The sequence below is a fragment of the Cydia splendana genome, chromosome 12 (assembly GCF_910591565.1).
Source record: "Cydia splendana chromosome 12, ilCydSple1.2, whole genome shotgun sequence".
In the NCBI taxonomy this organism is placed as follows: domain Eukaryota; kingdom Metazoa; phylum Arthropoda; class Insecta; order Lepidoptera; family Tortricidae; genus Cydia; species Cydia splendana.
This window is the reverse complement of record NC_085971.1, coordinates 3,338,420-3,356,222: the sequence shown is the minus strand read 5'-3', so window position 1 is coordinate 3,356,222 and position 17,803 is coordinate 3,338,420. Positions and strand designations below refer to the sequence as shown.

Sequence of the window (17,803 nt, the reverse complement as noted above, 5' to 3'; positions counted from 1 at the left end):
ATACACCGGGCACTGTCCTATGCTGAAGTTCCGTTACGGCAAATGCTACGGAGACAACACACGGCAGATACTCAGGGAGATCAAGTCGAATGGCCTGTTCAAGTGAGTGATATAGTACTTAGTATTTTATGCAATGTATGTACCTATAACCACACGCGAGAAAAGCCTAAAATCTAAAATGATATAGGTACTACATTTTAATAGCGCATCGCTTAGTGTCGACAAAGCTATTATCCTCACACTTTTGAACCTAAGTAGGTAGTCAGCACGTTTTCGCTACCTAATGTCTACCGTGTTTCGCTACCGTCTGAGCAAAAAAGTGCTCCCGTTCCTGCAGAGCCCGCATCTCTTCCGAAGCCGAGCAACGCCAGCGAGCCCACTCCTAGCAGCAACCTTTTTACGCTGGATGATGTTAAGAAACTTCTTCAAACGGAACTGGAGAAAATGAGAGTAAACATAGTGTCCACAATTCAGACGGAATTAGCTCCGCTGAAGGCTGAAATTGACAAGCTAAAGGATTCTGTGAACTTTGTAGATGCCAAATGTGATAGTTTAAATAAAAGAATAGATGATATCGAAAAAAAGGTAGGCGCAATTGGATCTTCAAAAATGGACCTGAAAGAAGTTAAATCTACAATTTCAAAAATGGACCGGGAACTAAATTCGAAGGAACAATGGTCCAGGCGCTCCAATATTGAAATTCAGGGTATCCCTGAAACTAAAAATGAAAACCTTCTTCGGATCTTTACAAATCTTACAAAGCTTGCAGATTTCCCCGTCGATGTAGACACGGACATTGACTTCATTACCCGCGTCGCCCCTATGCCTTCCGATACGAAAAAACCTAAGGCCATCATTGTACGTTTTCTAGCCCGTTATAAAAAAGATGACTGCTTGAGCCGATTCAGAAAGCTCAAAGACCTTAAGGCATGCGACGCCGGTTTCGCAGGAAGTAACTCGCCTATCTACTTTAATGACCACCTGACAAGAGCCAACAAGATCCTTCTCAAAGACGCCAAGAAAACTGCTAAAGAAAATGGTTACAAGTGGGTTTGGGTTAGAAACTGTTGTATTATGGTGCGACGAGATGACACAAGTCCAGTGTTGAACATTATCAGCAGTGAAGATTTAAAAAAGATCAAATAAGAGCAGCGTATTTGATATATCTTATCCTTATTTGCTTTTCTCTTGCTTGTTTTGTATATTTAAATTTTTTGAAAGTCAGGGATACTACAAATATTATAATTAATCACATCGCGTTTGTCTATTCGTGTGATCAACTTAACGTTGTTTACAGTTTTAATATAATATCGGGAGTTTTCCTCAAAAAAGTAGTAATTATATTAACTATAGATATATGGACACGTTCCATAACTTAACAGTGTTGTATCAAAATGTGCGTGGCCTTCGTACAAAAACTAGCGTTCTCTATAATAATCTTTTGTATACTAATGCTGATATAATTTGTCTTACAGAGACTTGGCTACTTCCGGGTATTTTGTACTCGGAGCTTTTTGACTCTCGTTATGTTGTTTACCGAAACGATAGAGATTATCATACGAGAGGTGATACCCTTGGAGGAGGTGTCCTGATCGCAGTTCGTAATGGTCTAGTAATTGAAAGTACCGCCTGTGTGCCCTCGCGTAACTGTTCCGCTGATCTTCTCAGATTGTCATTATGTACTTCAGAAGGGTCTCGAAAGGTGCGCTGCCACCTCTTTTGTTGTTACTTTCCACCTTGCTCTAATTTGTTAGACCTGGAAGCTGAATTTTTTGAATCCACATCTGACTTTATAATCCAAAATGATGGAGACTCTTTCCTTATTGTTGGGGATTTTAATATTAGCCAGGCCCAGTGGTCAACTGACTGTTCGAATTTGGATTCATCTGTTCAACTATTGACTGGCACAAGCAATAATAATTGTACAATTGTGGAAACTCTCAGAGCCTTCCTTTCCTTCAATAGTTTAAACCAATTTAATTGCATATTTAACCATAATTTAAGACTGTTAGACCTGGTAATAGCCAACATGAGATGCGAAGTCACGCGTTCTGGTATGCCCTTAGTTCCGGAAGACAAACATCATCCAGCTCTTGAAATTAAATTGTTACGTATAAGCTTTTTGGAACTTCGCCCTCCGCCCCGTAAAGTTAGTCTATTCTCTGCTGCCGATTATGACGTTATAAATTCTGCACTCGCACAGGTAAATTGGGATAACTGTTTAAATATAAATGACATAGATTTATGTGTGCGAAGTTTTTATGAAATTCTAAATAAAATAATATGTAATCATGTGCCGACAAAAACTGTTTACACAAATAACAGGTACCCAGTCTGGTATACAAAGGCTCTAATCAAAATCGTGTCCGAAAAACTTAAGTACCACAAAAAATGGAAAACATACGGTCGGTTACAGGATTATGACACTTTCACATTGTTACGGAATCGACAAAAACAAGTACAAGAAAAATGTTACCAAAAATACTTGGCGTTAGCAGAAACGAAAATAAAAATCAATAGTAAATATTTCTGGCGCTTCGTCAAATCTAAAAGAGATTGCAATAGTTTACCCAATTCAATGAATTATAATAATGAAAAAGTAACCCGTGGAGATAGTATATGCAACATTTTCAATACCTATTTCCAATCTGTTTTTGAACCTGCGGTCCTACCTTTAGCTAGTACCTTATCAGAATATCCCGCAGCCATTAACCCAGTAGTTTTGAGTAATGTAAATTTAACTTCAGATTTAGTGTGTAATTACTTAAGGAAACTTGATACCAAGAAAGGAGCAGGCCCCGATGGAATTCCACCAATTTTTTGGCGCTTATGTCGTAGTCAACTGTCGGAACCTATCGCCGCACTTTTTAATAAGTCGTTACGATCGGGTGTTATGCCAATACTCTGGAAACAGTCGTTTGTTACTCCGGTGTTTAAAAGTGGAGATAAGCATGATGTCCATAATTATAGACCTATCTCGAAACTCAATATAATACCCAAATTGCTCGAAAAGATTATATATGACCAGATTTTTCCAGTTTTAAGAACCCATTTAGTCCAGGAACAGCATGGTTTCGTCAATAAAAAATGCACTGAATCAAATTTGTGCGAATTCATAGACAGAGTCCTTTGTGGCATGGACGAGGGTTATCAGGTGGACGTCGTATACACCGATTATTCCAAAGCGTTTGACAAGATATCCCATTTTCTACTATTACAAAAACTAGAGTCCGTTGGAGTGCATGGAAATCTCTTGCGCTGGGTTACATCTTATCTTCGCGATCGTAGTCAGGCAGTGGCAGTCAAAGGCTTTTGTTCCAGTTTTATCCCTGTATCTTCTGGCGTCCCCCAAGGTTCGCATTTGGGACCCTTGTTCTTCAATATTTTTATAAACGACGTTACTTCAGTTTTTAAATCTTCTACCTGCTTACTTTATGCAGATGATAAAAAAATATTGAAAGTAGTTAAAAATAAAGATGACTGTCTTGCATTACAGGCTGATTTAACACGATTGTATAATTATTGTCAAAAAAATTACCTACATTTAAACACAAAAAAATGTAATATTATAACTTTTACAAGAAAACGACAGGTTATAGAATTCAATTACCATTTAAATAATGAAATAATACGAAGAGTCTCTAATGTTAAGGATTTAGGCATACATTTAGACAGCAAATTATTATTCAGCAACCATATAGAGAACATAACAAATCGGGCATACAGGCTACTCGGCTTTGTTTTAAGAACCACTAAAGAGTTCAAAGAGGCTGATACTTTACGGATGTTGTTTAACTCTTTAGTCAGGCCAGTTCTCGAATACGGATCCACCGTTTGGAATCCTAGCTATAAATGTTACATCAACTGCATTGAGGCAATCCAGAAAAAACTAAGTAAACATTTAAAATATAAAGCCTACAAATCTAATCAACCGCCAAACGTCGGAAATTTGGTTTCGCTCGAAGTCCGGCGCACATTAAAGGATCAAACTTTTTTATATAAAATTTTGACAAATCATATTGACTCCCCTTATTTAATAAATAAAATTAATTTTAGAACTCCTCGTTTGAACACACGACATCACAAACTCTTTCACATCCCCTTTACGCGAAAAAAATACAAAGCGAATTCCTTCATTGATAAAGCGTGCAAGTGTAATAATAATCTTTTCTCACACATTGATATGTTTAACATTCCGTTAGTTAAGTTAAGGCATGAGGTTCTTAGTACTTTGAATACTTAATGTTTAGAATATTTTAACTTTTAACTGATTTTTTTTTCTCATTATTCTCCTTTATTTTTAAATTCATTAACAATGCCGACAAATGTTTGTTTGCTCTGTGGATATTCTAGTTGTTATTCCGTTGTTTATTTTTTGTATATGTGTTAGTAGTTAGTGGCAACTTCACTGATTCATGTATTGAATAATATTAATATCTGTAAGTGTTATTGTACCGTTTGTGCCCAAATAAACATTAAAACATTAAAACATTAAAACACTAATTATAATTTTAAATATCTCTTATTCGTCAATTCGTAATTTTATACTTAATTATCGGAATGTGATAAATGTTATCCATGTAATTTCTCTGGTCCTGGCAATTTAAAAATTAAGTCAGGCCAGATGTGAGGCATCTACCGGTCGCCCACAAATATGTTTGAGCCCCTTAAACTTCAGACTTGTGGAGGTAGAGTTGTAGAAGTATCATAGATATAATAATATACAGAGATACCTTTCAAGCGAGCTGTCAGTGGGACCACTTTTGTTTAGTGTACGATTAACAATGAGGCCCACCTTGCTGTAGCCATGTCGATAAAGTCATATCGATAAACTATCGACATTTCTTGCAATTTTAATTTTACTTCAAAGGTTTAACGATACCTAAAATGAACAAAACCGCTTTTATTCTTTATTGTGGTTATCAGATCACAATTTTATCGTCACGCCCCAGCAGGGAACCAAGGCAAAGTTCAGATATTTAATCAAAATACATAACTACCTACTAAAATATGTGTTCCGCAATAATTGAATTATTTTATTATATTCTAATATATTCATTATCCATTAGCATTTCAATTATGTTTTTAATACAGTTGCTCACAAAGTGCTACTTTACGTAGCTGAGGGGCTACCGCGAAAACCGAAATTCGCAAATTGCGGGGATCTTACTCTTTTACTCCAATGAAGGCGTAATTAGAGTGACAGAGAAAAATGCCCGCAATTGACGATTTTCGGTATTGGCGGTAGCCCTACTGTTTAGCGTGCGGAAAGTTGGTTATGTCGAACTAGTGCTTTTTACTTTTCCAATTTTTTTAAATTTATACTTGTTCCAATTCACGACTACTTATTGATGAGTGTTAATATTAGTTTCCTTTAAACGTCGTAATCAGCATAAAAACCTACTGTTAATGTAAGAATATGAAAAATATACATATTTCATATTTTAATACTTACCTCTTCATCATTATAACACGTTTATTTTTTAATATTGAATATTGAAAATTCCGTTCTTAATAAGGTGTCTGAATGGAACGGAATAGCTGCCAAACGCCCATAGATATAATATACTTAAAGACGACGTCTAAGCGAGCTGTCACTGTTACCACTTTTGTTTAGTGTACGATTAACAATGTTTTACATATTTTTTCGCAACTGTATTAAAAAACGTCGTTCGATACACGTGCGGAAATGTCATTCTTCACTCGTCCCGAGTCTTCCCACTCGCCTGCGGCTCGTGGCAAGATATCTCGGTACTCGTGAAGTAATGACATACCTTCCGCACTAGCATCGAAATGTACTATTATGTTTAGTTTAACGAAGATATTGAAGCTTCAATTAATCGCTATTGCGTTCCGCTGTGTAGCGTTTATCGATATATATAACATGATTTAAATCGACTTTTCACATACCTAAAAGAGCACACATATACGTTTTTACGCACACATACACAACCTGGGTCTACCTCAAAAGGGGACACCTGGATTTGAAGTCCATCTTGTCAACAGTATGGTTGTCCTTTTTTGACAAACGGCATTTTTAAAAGAGCAAGGAGAGAGAAATGATACTAGTTGCTGCGCCGTGAAAGAGAACAGACAGCGTTGGGGCCTTGAGAAGTATAGATAGTTGTGTAAAGGGGCCCACTGATTACCAGTCCGCCGGACGATATCGGCCTGTCAGTTAAAAGCAAAATTTGACAGCTCCGAACAACTCACAGGCTGATATCGTCCAGCGAACTGACGCACTGAAATCTGTGGGCCACCTTACAATGAATTATCCCTCAATGATCAAGCGTTTCTCTATTTTCTCTCCTTCTTAAGTTTAGTCATCTAGGCAGTTAAACATATGAAATTACCTAATAACGCCTATTTCACAGTAAACCGCTGGAATACCGCCGCGGCGACAACTACGAGCTAGACCGCATGCCGCGCTGCGACGCGCCGCGCCGCGACGCGTACGACGGCATCGGCCGGACGCCCGCCTACATGACCGGCTACACCGGCTACGTTCCCGGAATGAACTTTAGGTACTTATCTACCCTTCACGTTATAAGTACCATCAAACCCACTTCTGGACATTGCCCCCAGAGTTTTAACACACACACACACTAGTCTTCGGTCCATCTAATCTCCTACAGTTAATAATTAGATAGGTATCAAGACCTTGGGATTGCATAAATGCGGTGCTATGAGGCATATGAGAGCCCTATCCAGCCGGCAGGCTGTCTCGAAACTCTTAACTTGCCCCAAACAATTAAACTGCCGGTTACAAATATACCTACATTGCCTGGGCATGAGGGCTGATCTTGCTTCTGATGTCGCATGTCAATGTCCCTATTTATATGATCTGCTTTCTAAAAGCTGTAATGTTATTTCTAGATACGGCAAATCCTACGGACGAGCAGCGGACGACTGTATAGCAGACTTCGAAGAGAACCAACGGGCGCTGCGTCGGCGTGCTGATTTGAACCGAACCCACGCACGATCGCGAAGCGCACCCAAGATGGAAACCGTCCATTCGAGAGACGAGATACGGAGAGAGCTGAACCGATTTAGAGAGATCAATAAGTACAAAGGTAAGAATATCTTCCCAGGTTTATGTCGAACAAGGTTGATACTGAACCCGAACGTACTCACGAAGCGCACACCGTGCATCTAGGAACGAGATATGGAGAAACCTCAACCGGTTTTGAGAGATTAGGTACTAGAAGTTTTCCAGGTAAAAACAAGTGTTTGACAAAACTAAAACTGTAATCTGGACTCCACAATTCGTTTAGTGTAGGTACAAACCTTAGTTAGAAAATAGTTCAAATTGCTCACGTTTTCTTCTAGTAATCTGTATAATTGTATATATATTCCTTCATTTTCGTTTCAGAAAACACAATATCCCCCGAATTCCCTCCCATCGCCGGCTACACGGGCCACATCCCCCGCATCAAGGGCTCCGAAGCCTCGCTGAGCCAACGCTACCACTGCGCCGCCAAGCGAGGCCTAGAACTCATCCGACTCGAACGAGACAAGAGAACGGAGATCCACAACGCAGACGGCAACATTAAGGCGATTCTAAAGGACAAGGATAGAAAGTTCTCGTACTGGAACTGGGGATAGCATACGGGGAGGAGAATGTTCTTTGGCAAGTGCCGGTAGACATTCTTCTGAATAGTGTTGATTGTTAAGAATTTTAAGAGAAATTGTTTGACAATTTGACTGGAACTTGACGCGATTCGCTCTTTCTTAGATATTTTCACCTACGACAAAAAAAAGAAGAATAGATTCGACGCGATAGTCGCCTTATTTCATACAGATAATTTTACCTATCGCGAAATAAAGTAGGTAAATTATTAATAACCACACGGACAAAGCAATGCCACGTTATAATAAAAGGCGACAAATGAGATCAACATCAGACCTTGAGTCTTTGACCTCGACCTCTACACAGAGTTGACAGTTAGATTTCGGATGATGGACAGATGACAAACGCCGAACGAAAAGAAAGAATGCATCGAGATGACAGATGCTAGGTAAGGTAGACGAAAAGTCACGAGACTAGAGTCGGACCAAGAAAAGTCTGCAGCGGATTTGATAGCCCACGCACTACGCAGTGCAAGTGTCATTTATACGTCATAATTTCATAGAAGTTTGACGTTTAAAATAACACGTGCACTGCGTGGGCTATCAAATCCGCTGCAGACTTTTCATGGACTGACTTCTATTTCCATACATTATTTAAGTTTCAGATCCGAGATCATAAGTAAGTTTCGAATTTTATAAATCCGTCCACAATATTTCCGACACTCAAATCCAAGGGTCGAAAACAAACAAGGTCATCCTTGAATTATATTAGTCAATTAAACTGCAGATTAAGGTGGTATTTGTCTGTCTAATTTCTACGTCCAATGTCATTGCATCTCACTCACATTGGACAAAGAAATTGGGGACTCCCTCTGGTCGCATAACAACTTTTGTCATATTTTTAATTGTCATAACACTTTATGTATAAAATTGTAAGTCATAAAAATCTTTAGTCAGAATTATTCCTGAGAATAACTGGGTTTTTGTCATAAATTAGTTGTCATAATTTTTGTAGTCATTAATTTAATTCGCATAAAATTTTAAGTCATCTGCTTGATATCCATAATTGTTTTTCGTTCGAAGTATTGCAGTGCATAGTATTAATATAGACATAAAAAATTAAGTAATATATTTAGTGATCATAAAAGAAACTAATCATAATAGGAGCCCCGCGTGAGCGGGGTTCCGTCGAAGTGTTTGGACGGAGATTAGGGAAAAGGTTTTTTTCGAGTAGTTGTTGAGAGGCTAAAATTAGTTTCTTAAATTATTTATGTAAACCATTATGGTTGAAAATTATTATGCTACAAAACGCGTTATACGTAAAAACCCTATAAATATCGATAAATATGCTTTTATCTGGTATGACATTTGATTCATTATAATCAAAACCTATATGCACAAAAAAATTATGATAACTGCTGAGTATGTCATCAAATATTATGGCTAAAAATGTATGACACAATATAATGTGACTTTTCATTTGTATGCGCAATGATGATTATGACACAAGTTGTTATGCGCATCAAAGATATGACCTAAACTTGTATGCAACCCAATATGGACCCAGAAATTGGATAGGTGAATACCACCATTAGGTACAGTATTCAGATTCTAGAGACAGAGATATGTACAAGCGAGATAACTAATAATGGCACAGCACGACCCCTAATAAATTATGCGCGCACCAATCGGCGCAAACGAGCGTATCAAACGAGTATCAATATCAAAACATTAATGGCTGATTTAGTGCCAGTTGCACCAACCACATTTGACAGACTGATCAACATCAGCCGGCGCCCCCCGGCGCTTTATTATGAAACTTTCGATACATAAAAATTTAGCGAACTCTTTAACGATACGAACAGTTTGGTGCAACCGAGCCTTAGACGGCGCGCGAACTCGCATGCGATTTTAGTTACATTGCGGACTGTTGGTTACGTCCAATTCAACCGACCGATCAAAAGCCACAATGTAATGAAACTCGCATGCGAGTTCTCGCATCGTCTAAATGAGCCCCGTGTGACTCTTATCAGACTATTTTATACATTAATCGGAAGAGATAAGTGCAATCCGTAGAATGCAATGCAATAGACATCGTCATAATGTAACATTATGATGAGTGGTACCTATTACAGTATTATTAGAGTAAATACAGCATTCAAAGAGTATTTCACAGATACTTCGAATTTGTTAATGCATTTTTATATTCATAAGTTGTAAAAAATAGTTTTTAGGTCTAAATGTTTTGAACAGATGTTGAAAATAAAATTGAATAGATATTTGAGTATTGATGTTTTATTTTAATACCTTATTGGTTATTTTTAACAAAGACATACAAAAATATACTATTAAATTCTAGTCACTATTAAAATATGCATATGTATTGCTTTTAGGTACATTAGTACAATTGTCATGTTTAGACAATTAGTAATCATAATCTAATTAATAATAAACTTATATTATCACTTAAAGTGAATATTTTAATGGACACTGACCAATTCGTTTTTAATTTGTATTAAGGCACCACATTGAGTAATGCTAATTAAATTTAAATGCAATAAATACTTGTACCTATAAAATACCGTAAAATCTATCTCTTATCTCAGGCGCTCACTACATAAATGTGGACTTAACTTTTAAAATTCGTTGTCTCAAAGTTCTACCATCTTCCCAGTTTTCTCACACACACCATCCACTATCTCACTGTCATCATCCTCCGGTGTCTGCTGTGACAGATTCAGGTCACTCACGGACTCCTTACGGTCACTCGCGGACTCCTTTCGGTCACTCACAGACCCTTTCCGGTCACTGGCAAGCTCCAGCATTAAAGTCTCGAGTTTCTGAGCCTTCCTGGTTTCGTTGTGGGTGATGAGGGCACAGAGGTGTTCAGTCAATAACTCTTTCCTTTCTTTTTCCTTTTGCAGATTTATTTTCGCCTGGAGGAACTCTTTTTCTATTTTTAGGTAGTGTTTTCTGGAAGTAAAAAAATCGTAAGTGAAGTTTCTCTAACTAAAAAAAGGTTTTTAGGAACTAAATAAATTAACTGTTTTAGATATCTTTAAAATATTAATAGTCATAAAATCTAGCGTGCCGCCAGCATCCTTGGTACAATGTCTCAAGGGCCTATTTTAGATAGTTATTAGTTTCGTTTAGTAGTACCACTGTATATATCTTTTTCCTTTATGTTTTATATGGTTATAAAAGATGCTTAGTTGATTTTAGTTTTGTTCATTAATGGAACTGCATTGGAAGATTGGGACTTTGGGAATTATTAAAACAAACCAGTAGTGGTTCAGCAAAAACTGAAATCCATAATGTTTATAGCCTCTTGACCTGTGTACAATTTTTTGTACATATTCCGCAATCTATTTTGAACTTTTATTGAATAACTATATATTTATTGAATAATAATTCTTCTGGGTCTCAGGAGGATAGAAATTCGATTAGGAATATAGATAGGATTATTGCAATCTCTCCACCCGCGGGATAGAATTCCTATATCCATTCCCAGGGCATTATTAGTATAGATGGAAATATGTATCCCAGATGGTGACTAAAATCTCCCTTGCTACAGGTTAAATTTTTAAATTTTAGTTAACACTCACTCCGCCTCTGCATAACTCAGGCACGCCTGATCTATCTTCTTTCTTAGCACTGACACATCCTGTGAAAACTGCCCGTCTAGCACTTGCAGTTCCTTCTTTATCTTTTCTAGTCTTACTACTTCTTCTGCCGTTTGTTTGGTCCTGAAATTGAAAGTAATATAATTTAATAATGATTTTAGTACTTACATAAATACTCTTTGCTGCACAGCTCACAAAAAGAAGTAAAATTCACAACTAGTAAAAGTAGGTTAAATAGGTGTCTTATGACTAAGGGTAGTATTATAATCTCTTCCAGAAATCCTTTAAATAGCAGAACTATTGCAACAACTTTCTAGAATTGAGTAGGTGCACAATCTCGTACTTATCCATAGTTATTTAACTTTTTGTAAATTGGTTGAAAAAAAAAATCTAGCATACCATATAGGTTTTCTAATGAGATTGAGAAATTTGTTATTAAACATAGTTTTATTCCACTTTTAAACATGCTTCACAGACAACATAGATTTCGAACACAATAAAAACTAACACGGCAATGTGACAAAGTGATAGCTAATCAACTACTTCAATGTGATAATGTCATGAATCATGTCAAGATAAAATTTGAAACTCCCACTCACTCTGTCCGATTTGGCTGGCTGTTAAAATGTTTAATATTTTTTTTTATTTGGGTTTTCTTTTGGATTTTAGTTGCCTAATAATATGTGGTAAAGTTATGTTGCAATGTTTTTTTTTCTGTTATGAACTGCCAACAGTTGGTAACGACTAGAATCAGTTTTGCTGTATATAGATATTAATTTTGGGTTTTAGAGATCATCGTCTGTTTCACTTAACCACTACTTTCATATTGCATGATGTGCTTCCTTTTAAGTCCTTGTACTGTACTGTTTCAGTCTTCTCCAGTAATTTTGAAGCCATGTTGCAACGAATATACAGTAAAAAGTATAAAGTTTACGACTTTTAATAGATGGAGAAGCCTTAAAATAAATCTAAAATATTTATTTTAATTTTATTTTGTTAATTTATTAATTATAAAAAAGTTATTTTATTTATCGTATGGCTTCGTTAGAGAGAGAGGTGACCCCCCATGCATAGAAATTTGTTTGCAAGGGGGGTCACATCTCTCTGCAGCTGACTTTACATTTATCAAAATGATCTCACCTATCAGCCAAAGCCTTTGCCAGCATTTCTTTCCGCTTCTTATTCTGCTCCTCCATAATCTTCTGTTTCAGCTGCAACTCCTCCAACTTAGCACCGTGAGACGCCAATTCATCTTCCGTGTAATTATCTACACTCCTCACCAAATCTGGTGTAACGCCTGTACTGCTTTTCCTACTATCCAAATGATTTTCCATCGCATCAGTTTTAGAATCTTTTTCATCTATGTCATTAGCTTCTCCACCGGAGACGTCATCCTCGTTGTTCAAATCAATGGTACTTGTGCTGATATTGTCTAAATCGCTTGAGTCATTATTGTTATACTCTGTGATTGGTTTGTTTTTTAAACTGAGCCGGCATTTATCAAACATGACATCTATTGCTTCATCTGAACTCTGCTTTTGTAGAGGTAATTTGTATTGATTAGTTGCCCTTTTCTGCTTCACACCAATTTGGGCGTTTTTGATGTTAGTTGTGACTTTAGATTCTGTAAAAAAAAAATTAAAAACTTCATCTTATCAACTGCATGTCTAGCCTCGTAAGGCCCATGGTCCTACCTATAGTACTTATTCAGTTCGATGAAATTTAAATCATATCCAATTGGAACAGAGTTGCATTTGTTTTGCGTTGTTCAATTAGTATAAAAAGCAAAATCAGCTCTATTTCTTACACTATAGGCAGGCCTATGGAACTCTCCGCGCGAGCTCGGATTTATACCTACGGATCTGCTCCCGTTCACGGTAGAAAAGCAAGCCACTGCCAGTAGGTTGCCACACGCGCTCACGCACGCACGTCACCGCGCGCCGCACTGTTAATTTCTACGATAGTTACAAGCTACGTAGGTACTATTGAATTTCTTTAATTAAACATGTAATGTTTATTACGACAAATGTATAGTTAGATACCTATCTATACTTGGTCAAGCACATGGTATAATAATATACTCCGCCTGGTACTCCATTCCGAGATTCGCGTATGACCTAACTGACACGCGCCTACGTCATCATGCTGTTTACAGGTTCTCAAACTTTGAAATGTGGGAGAATTTTAACCAACGGTGAAAATTATTTTAACGGCATTAATTTTAAGTTATTCATGTAGAAACATAGTAAAATAAAACAAATCTAATGTATTAAATTAAACTTTATTTATCTATACAAGACAAACGTTTAAAAAACTAATTCACAGTTACACATTAATTACCAAGCTTACGACGTGAAAAGTTTGGAAAACACTGCGACTGCTGACACTGAGCGAGAAGGAAATAACAATTAACACGCGTTCGACAAGGATGACGGTCAGGGCATGAAGTTATCTAGATCCGAATTGTCAAATGTCCACAGCGCTATCCTGTGTTGCCAGTAGTATAAACAGAATTACCCGAAAGTCTGAAATTTCTTTCGTGAATCGGAAGATATTGCTAACGAGTAATTAAAAATGACGTGTTATTGTAAAATTTAAGCTAAAATACATATAAATGAAAATTATAAAATTATAAAGAAATATTTTAACTTATTAACCATAGGTATAATGTACCCATGTAACATGTTATGTTGAAATAAAGTGGCAATGTTATTGTGACGTAATCGCGTGTCACTCTGGGAATGGAAGACCATGTTTTATTAGACCATGGTCAAGCAGATCTTGTCAGTAGAAAAAGGCGGCAAATTTGAAAAATGTAGGCGCGTAGGGATACCGTCTCATAGAAAATTTGAATTTCGCGCCTTTTTCTACTGATGAGATTTGCTTGACCGTCTATATCTATCTGTTGAAATATTTTGTAGCAAATTTTTAATTTATTTTGGTAAATGTTTATTTTACCGACAGTAAGTTAACTTTACACCAGAAAGTACCTATACCTACTCATTTATGCTGTGGTTAACTTATAATTAATTACCTGTATTCATGGGTTTTCTATTATTTTTCTTTTTTGTGTAACATTAATCTCTATCTGGTTTTAAATTACACAAAGTTTTAAAACTAATTCTTACTGGGATCATTGCGCGGTTTATAAAACGGCGTAAACACTGCGGTTACTGCAGGGACATATGACCTTTTAAAATGAGTATTTCGCAAACACTAACGCATAATCGGAATATTAGGTAAAATTTAAGATTTAGGTTTCCTTTTATTTCACCCCACTGTTTAAGTAGGTATTTTATAATTTCTAAGCGTCAGCAACCCTAGCGTTGTGCTGATGCACGCGGTGCGGGGAGCGGCGCGTTGAAGGTCACTCCATTGTATTTTTGTGTAGGTATCAAAACGGTAGGTATTTGCGTTTTCTTTGAGAGATAAGTATCTGTTCCTAAGAACTATTACATAATCTGTGCTATAGGTTCAAAATGCAGTGGCAAATTTTGGATTATTCATTTGTATGGCTGGCCCTTAGGAGGCTAGGCAATAGAATGGATAATACTAGTAAAGTACATTCACCTCTTACTGAACAGAACTGGTGGTTAAGATTACATACATATGTATTATGTGAGTATTTAATCACAAAAAACATGAGAATGCTAATGTTGCAGCTGCATCAAAAGTACCAATTATCTCATCTTACTCAACTATGACGTAATTATGCCTACTAGGTATGCTAATATTTTTATGAATTAAATTAAAGAGAGCAACTAACATGAAGATGAGAATCAAGAGAATGAATTAACATTAAACTTGTCCATGCATGACAAATTAATTCACAGCTAGGTACTAAGTTGTACAGGATAGGGCTCAGTAACGTATTAGTTGCAGTACCGCTATTTTCCCAGAAAGTTAGTATAGGTACGTGAACAATTTTACAAAACGAGGTCAATCTATTTTTCAGTTGATTTCGGCTATTATTATAAGTTATTAAGATCTAGTAGTTAATTAATAGTAAGTTTATTATTCGCTTACCGATGTTTGAGCCTGTCTCCACAGATTTTATCCGCTTCAAATCTTCTTCACTGAATCCGGTAAACGTAGACGACATTGTGCCGTAATGACGACCACCTACTCGTATATTTCAATTCTATCTTGTTTCGAGCGAGTAATATTAGTAAATAAAGTTCATTGTTAGTTCAAATAAGAAAACGAATTTCAAATTATGCGAATACGATACGAGCTATGAGCATTGAGCAATGTTTTGCTGGCAAAAAGACTGAATGAAGACCAATGAAGACTCACAACACAAAAAAGATGACGTGCCCTGTAATGTCAAAGATGTGTCAATATGAATGAGTAGGTTCAGCGTTTAATATCATAACTGGAATAGCTTAGGACCAAAATACATAGAGTTAAAAAAAGTTTAGCATCCCCATAAACAATATCTTTAGAAAAAGTTAGTGGCGGCATCATACTCAACTCAACAGCTTTTTAGGTTATTCGGCGAATAACTGAATTTGTATTTATTTTAACTATTAAAAGAAAAAGGTACGGTTGTGATATAATCTAAAGCTATCTACTTCTTATTTTTCGTACAAAACTTATCTGTGAATTATGTATTTTCCAGACAAATAACCAAAAATGGCAGCGGCTATGCCCATCAACCCCAAGCCTTTCCTCAACAGTTTGACAGGGAAATCCGTGCTTGTGAGGCTAAAATGGGGCCATGAATACAAAGGGCTCCTAGTGTCCGCCGATGGTTACATGAATCTGCAGTTAGCTAACACCGAGGAAATTGTTGACGGCAAATGCACAGGTTAGTTTGGGCATCAAACAAATAGCTTGCATATTCTGCTGTTTTGTTATTTATTTCCCACAACTGTTTAAGTAGGATTGATAGTAACAACAGAGCAGTCTCTTACCATTCCAAATTGTTTATTCGTTAAACATAGGTAGAGACGTTAAACCATGTACCCTTTAATTTCCAGGAAATCTTGGTGAAGTTCTAATCAGATGTAACAATGTTCTGTACGTGCGAGGGGCAGAAGAAGAGGATGAAGAGGGGGAAATGAAAGAATAACTTTTAGTGTATAATTTTTATAAGTTGTAATAAGTATACTAGGGTATTGGACTTACCGAGAACATGAAACTGGTAAAAGGATCTGTATTGAGAGAGCCAATGATATTTTATTTGGGTAACTAGACTTTAATATACAAATTCCAAACCTAACAGAATAATGGAATCAATAATTTTCTTTATTATAAAAGTGTATTAAGTTAGTCTGGACATAGGTATGTTTTCCATTTGAATCTAAATTAATGATTTACATGGAAACAATCATGATTGTTTACAAGACTTGTGATTACTGAAACTAGTGATTCTTTTAGATAGTTTCATGAACTCTACTCAGTGTTTGTGGCACATTGCACCAACTGTTGAATTGAATTATTCAATTTTGTGATTTTCTTAAATAATAAGAATCTATTCCAACTTGTGTTGTTTTTTTGTCTTCAACCATTTCTACATTTTGCATTAATTCACTTAGGGCCAGTTGTATCAACCACAATTGCAAGTCTGGTCAGCAACTCAGCATCATCACCCGCCATTATGAAAACATAACCCTGTTCCGTACAACAACGGCCCCAATAACGTCTAGACTATGAACAACATGTGTGACTCATAAATAGTTCCTAAATTATGGTTATGTTATGATTTCAAAATGACGCGTTCTTCCGAGCCTTGGTTATGAATTGGAAGTAGGGGCAAGTACTAAATTGTCAATTATAGACCGACCGCTTAAATGAGTCCTCGCCTGCGCGGTACGGGGGCGACGGGGTAGGACGACTAAGGGCTGATTATGACGGCGCGCGAACTCGCATGCGATTTTAGTTACATTGCGGACTGTTGGTTGCGTCCAATTCAACCGACCAATCAAAAACCGCAATGAAATGAAACTCCCATGCGAGTTCTCGCCTCGTCTAAATAGGGCGGCAGGCGTACGGCGCCCGCACCTTCCCCGCCACCCTTAGGGCCAGTTGCACCAACCACATTTGACAAGACTGATCAACGTCAGCCGGTGCGCCCCGGCGCTTTACTATGAAACTTTCCATACATAAAAATTTTGCGAACTCTTTAACGATACGAACAGTTTGGTGCAACCGACCCTTAGTCGTCCTACCCCGTCGCCCCCGTACCACGCAGGCGAGGACTTATTTAAGCGGTCGGTCTATAACTGTGTGAACCCTCATCCATTATGGTACATAAGTTCCTACATGACACCATTTACAATATATGTATTAACATAAATGTGTCACACAGATTAGAAGAATAAATCATTTATTTTAACGCCTCAACATAGTACATGAAAAAAAAGACATGCAGACATAAAAAACATTTGGACGCTAAAATAGGATCCCCACTCAGCTCAGATGAAGGAATATTAAAATGAAATTGCCAGCCAATGTTCGAATAATGATTATATGTATTTCGCTTAACAGTTATTTACATAGGCAATAAATCACACAACTTATATCCAGTCATTCAGTATTAGTCTGGAATCTACTGACTTATAAATAGGCGTATAATTGTGCTAAATATTAAATTATTTATCACAAAG

General features: G+C 36.9%; 3 protein-coding genes across 4 annotated transcripts in view; 2 read left to right on the top strand and 1 right to left on the bottom strand.

Annotated features, from left to right (window-relative positions):
- The window catches only part of LOC134795322 (ciliary microtubule inner protein 2B-like), a 34,341-nt gene extending 26,564 nt beyond the window's left edge, over nt 1-7,777 (top strand). The window contains exons 2-5 of the mRNA XM_063767142.1: nt 1-102; nt 6,375-6,524; nt 6,877-7,073; nt 7,373-7,777. Coding sequence (XP_063623212.1) covers nt 1-102; nt 6,375-6,524; nt 6,877-7,073; nt 7,373-7,605 — 682 coding nt within the window. The 3' untranslated portion in view covers nt 7,606-7,777. The remainder of the gene's footprint in view (nt 103-6,374; nt 6,525-6,876; nt 7,074-7,372) is intronic.
- A 2,071-nt stretch (nt 7,778-9,848) lies between these two features.
- On the bottom strand, nt 9,849-15,463 carry LOC134795284 (RAB6-interacting golgin). Of its 2 annotated transcripts, XM_063767078.1 has the most exons (5): nt 15,219-15,463; nt 12,333-12,816; nt 11,792-11,809; nt 11,175-11,315; nt 9,849-10,542 (listed from the first exon to the last, which is right to left on the bottom strand). In XM_063767078.1, exons 1-5 carry the CDS (start codon nt 15,292-15,294, stop codon nt 10,221-10,223), a joined length of 1,041 nt encoding a protein of 346 aa, XP_063623148.1. In that variant the 5' UTR covers nt 15,295-15,463; the 3' UTR covers nt 9,849-10,220. The 2 variants fall into 2 exon arrangements, with proteins under 2 accessions (XP_063623148.1, XP_063623149.1); XM_063767079.1 differs by lacking the exon at nt 11,792-11,809 and having other exon boundaries at nt 15,219-15,461.
- Nucleotides 15,464-15,609: 146 nt separating this feature from the next.
- On the top strand, nt 15,610-16,677 carry LOC134795764 (small nuclear ribonucleoprotein F). Its single transcript, XM_063767700.1, has 3 exons — nt 15,610-15,734; nt 15,814-16,002; nt 16,175-16,677. The coding sequence occupies exons 2-3, from the start codon at nt 15,828-15,830 to the stop codon at nt 16,264-16,266; spliced, it is 267 nt and encodes an 88-aa protein (XP_063623770.1). The 5' UTR covers nt 15,610-15,734; nt 15,814-15,827; the 3' UTR covers nt 16,267-16,677.
- The last annotated feature ends 1,126 nt before the right edge of the window (nt 16,678-17,803 follow it).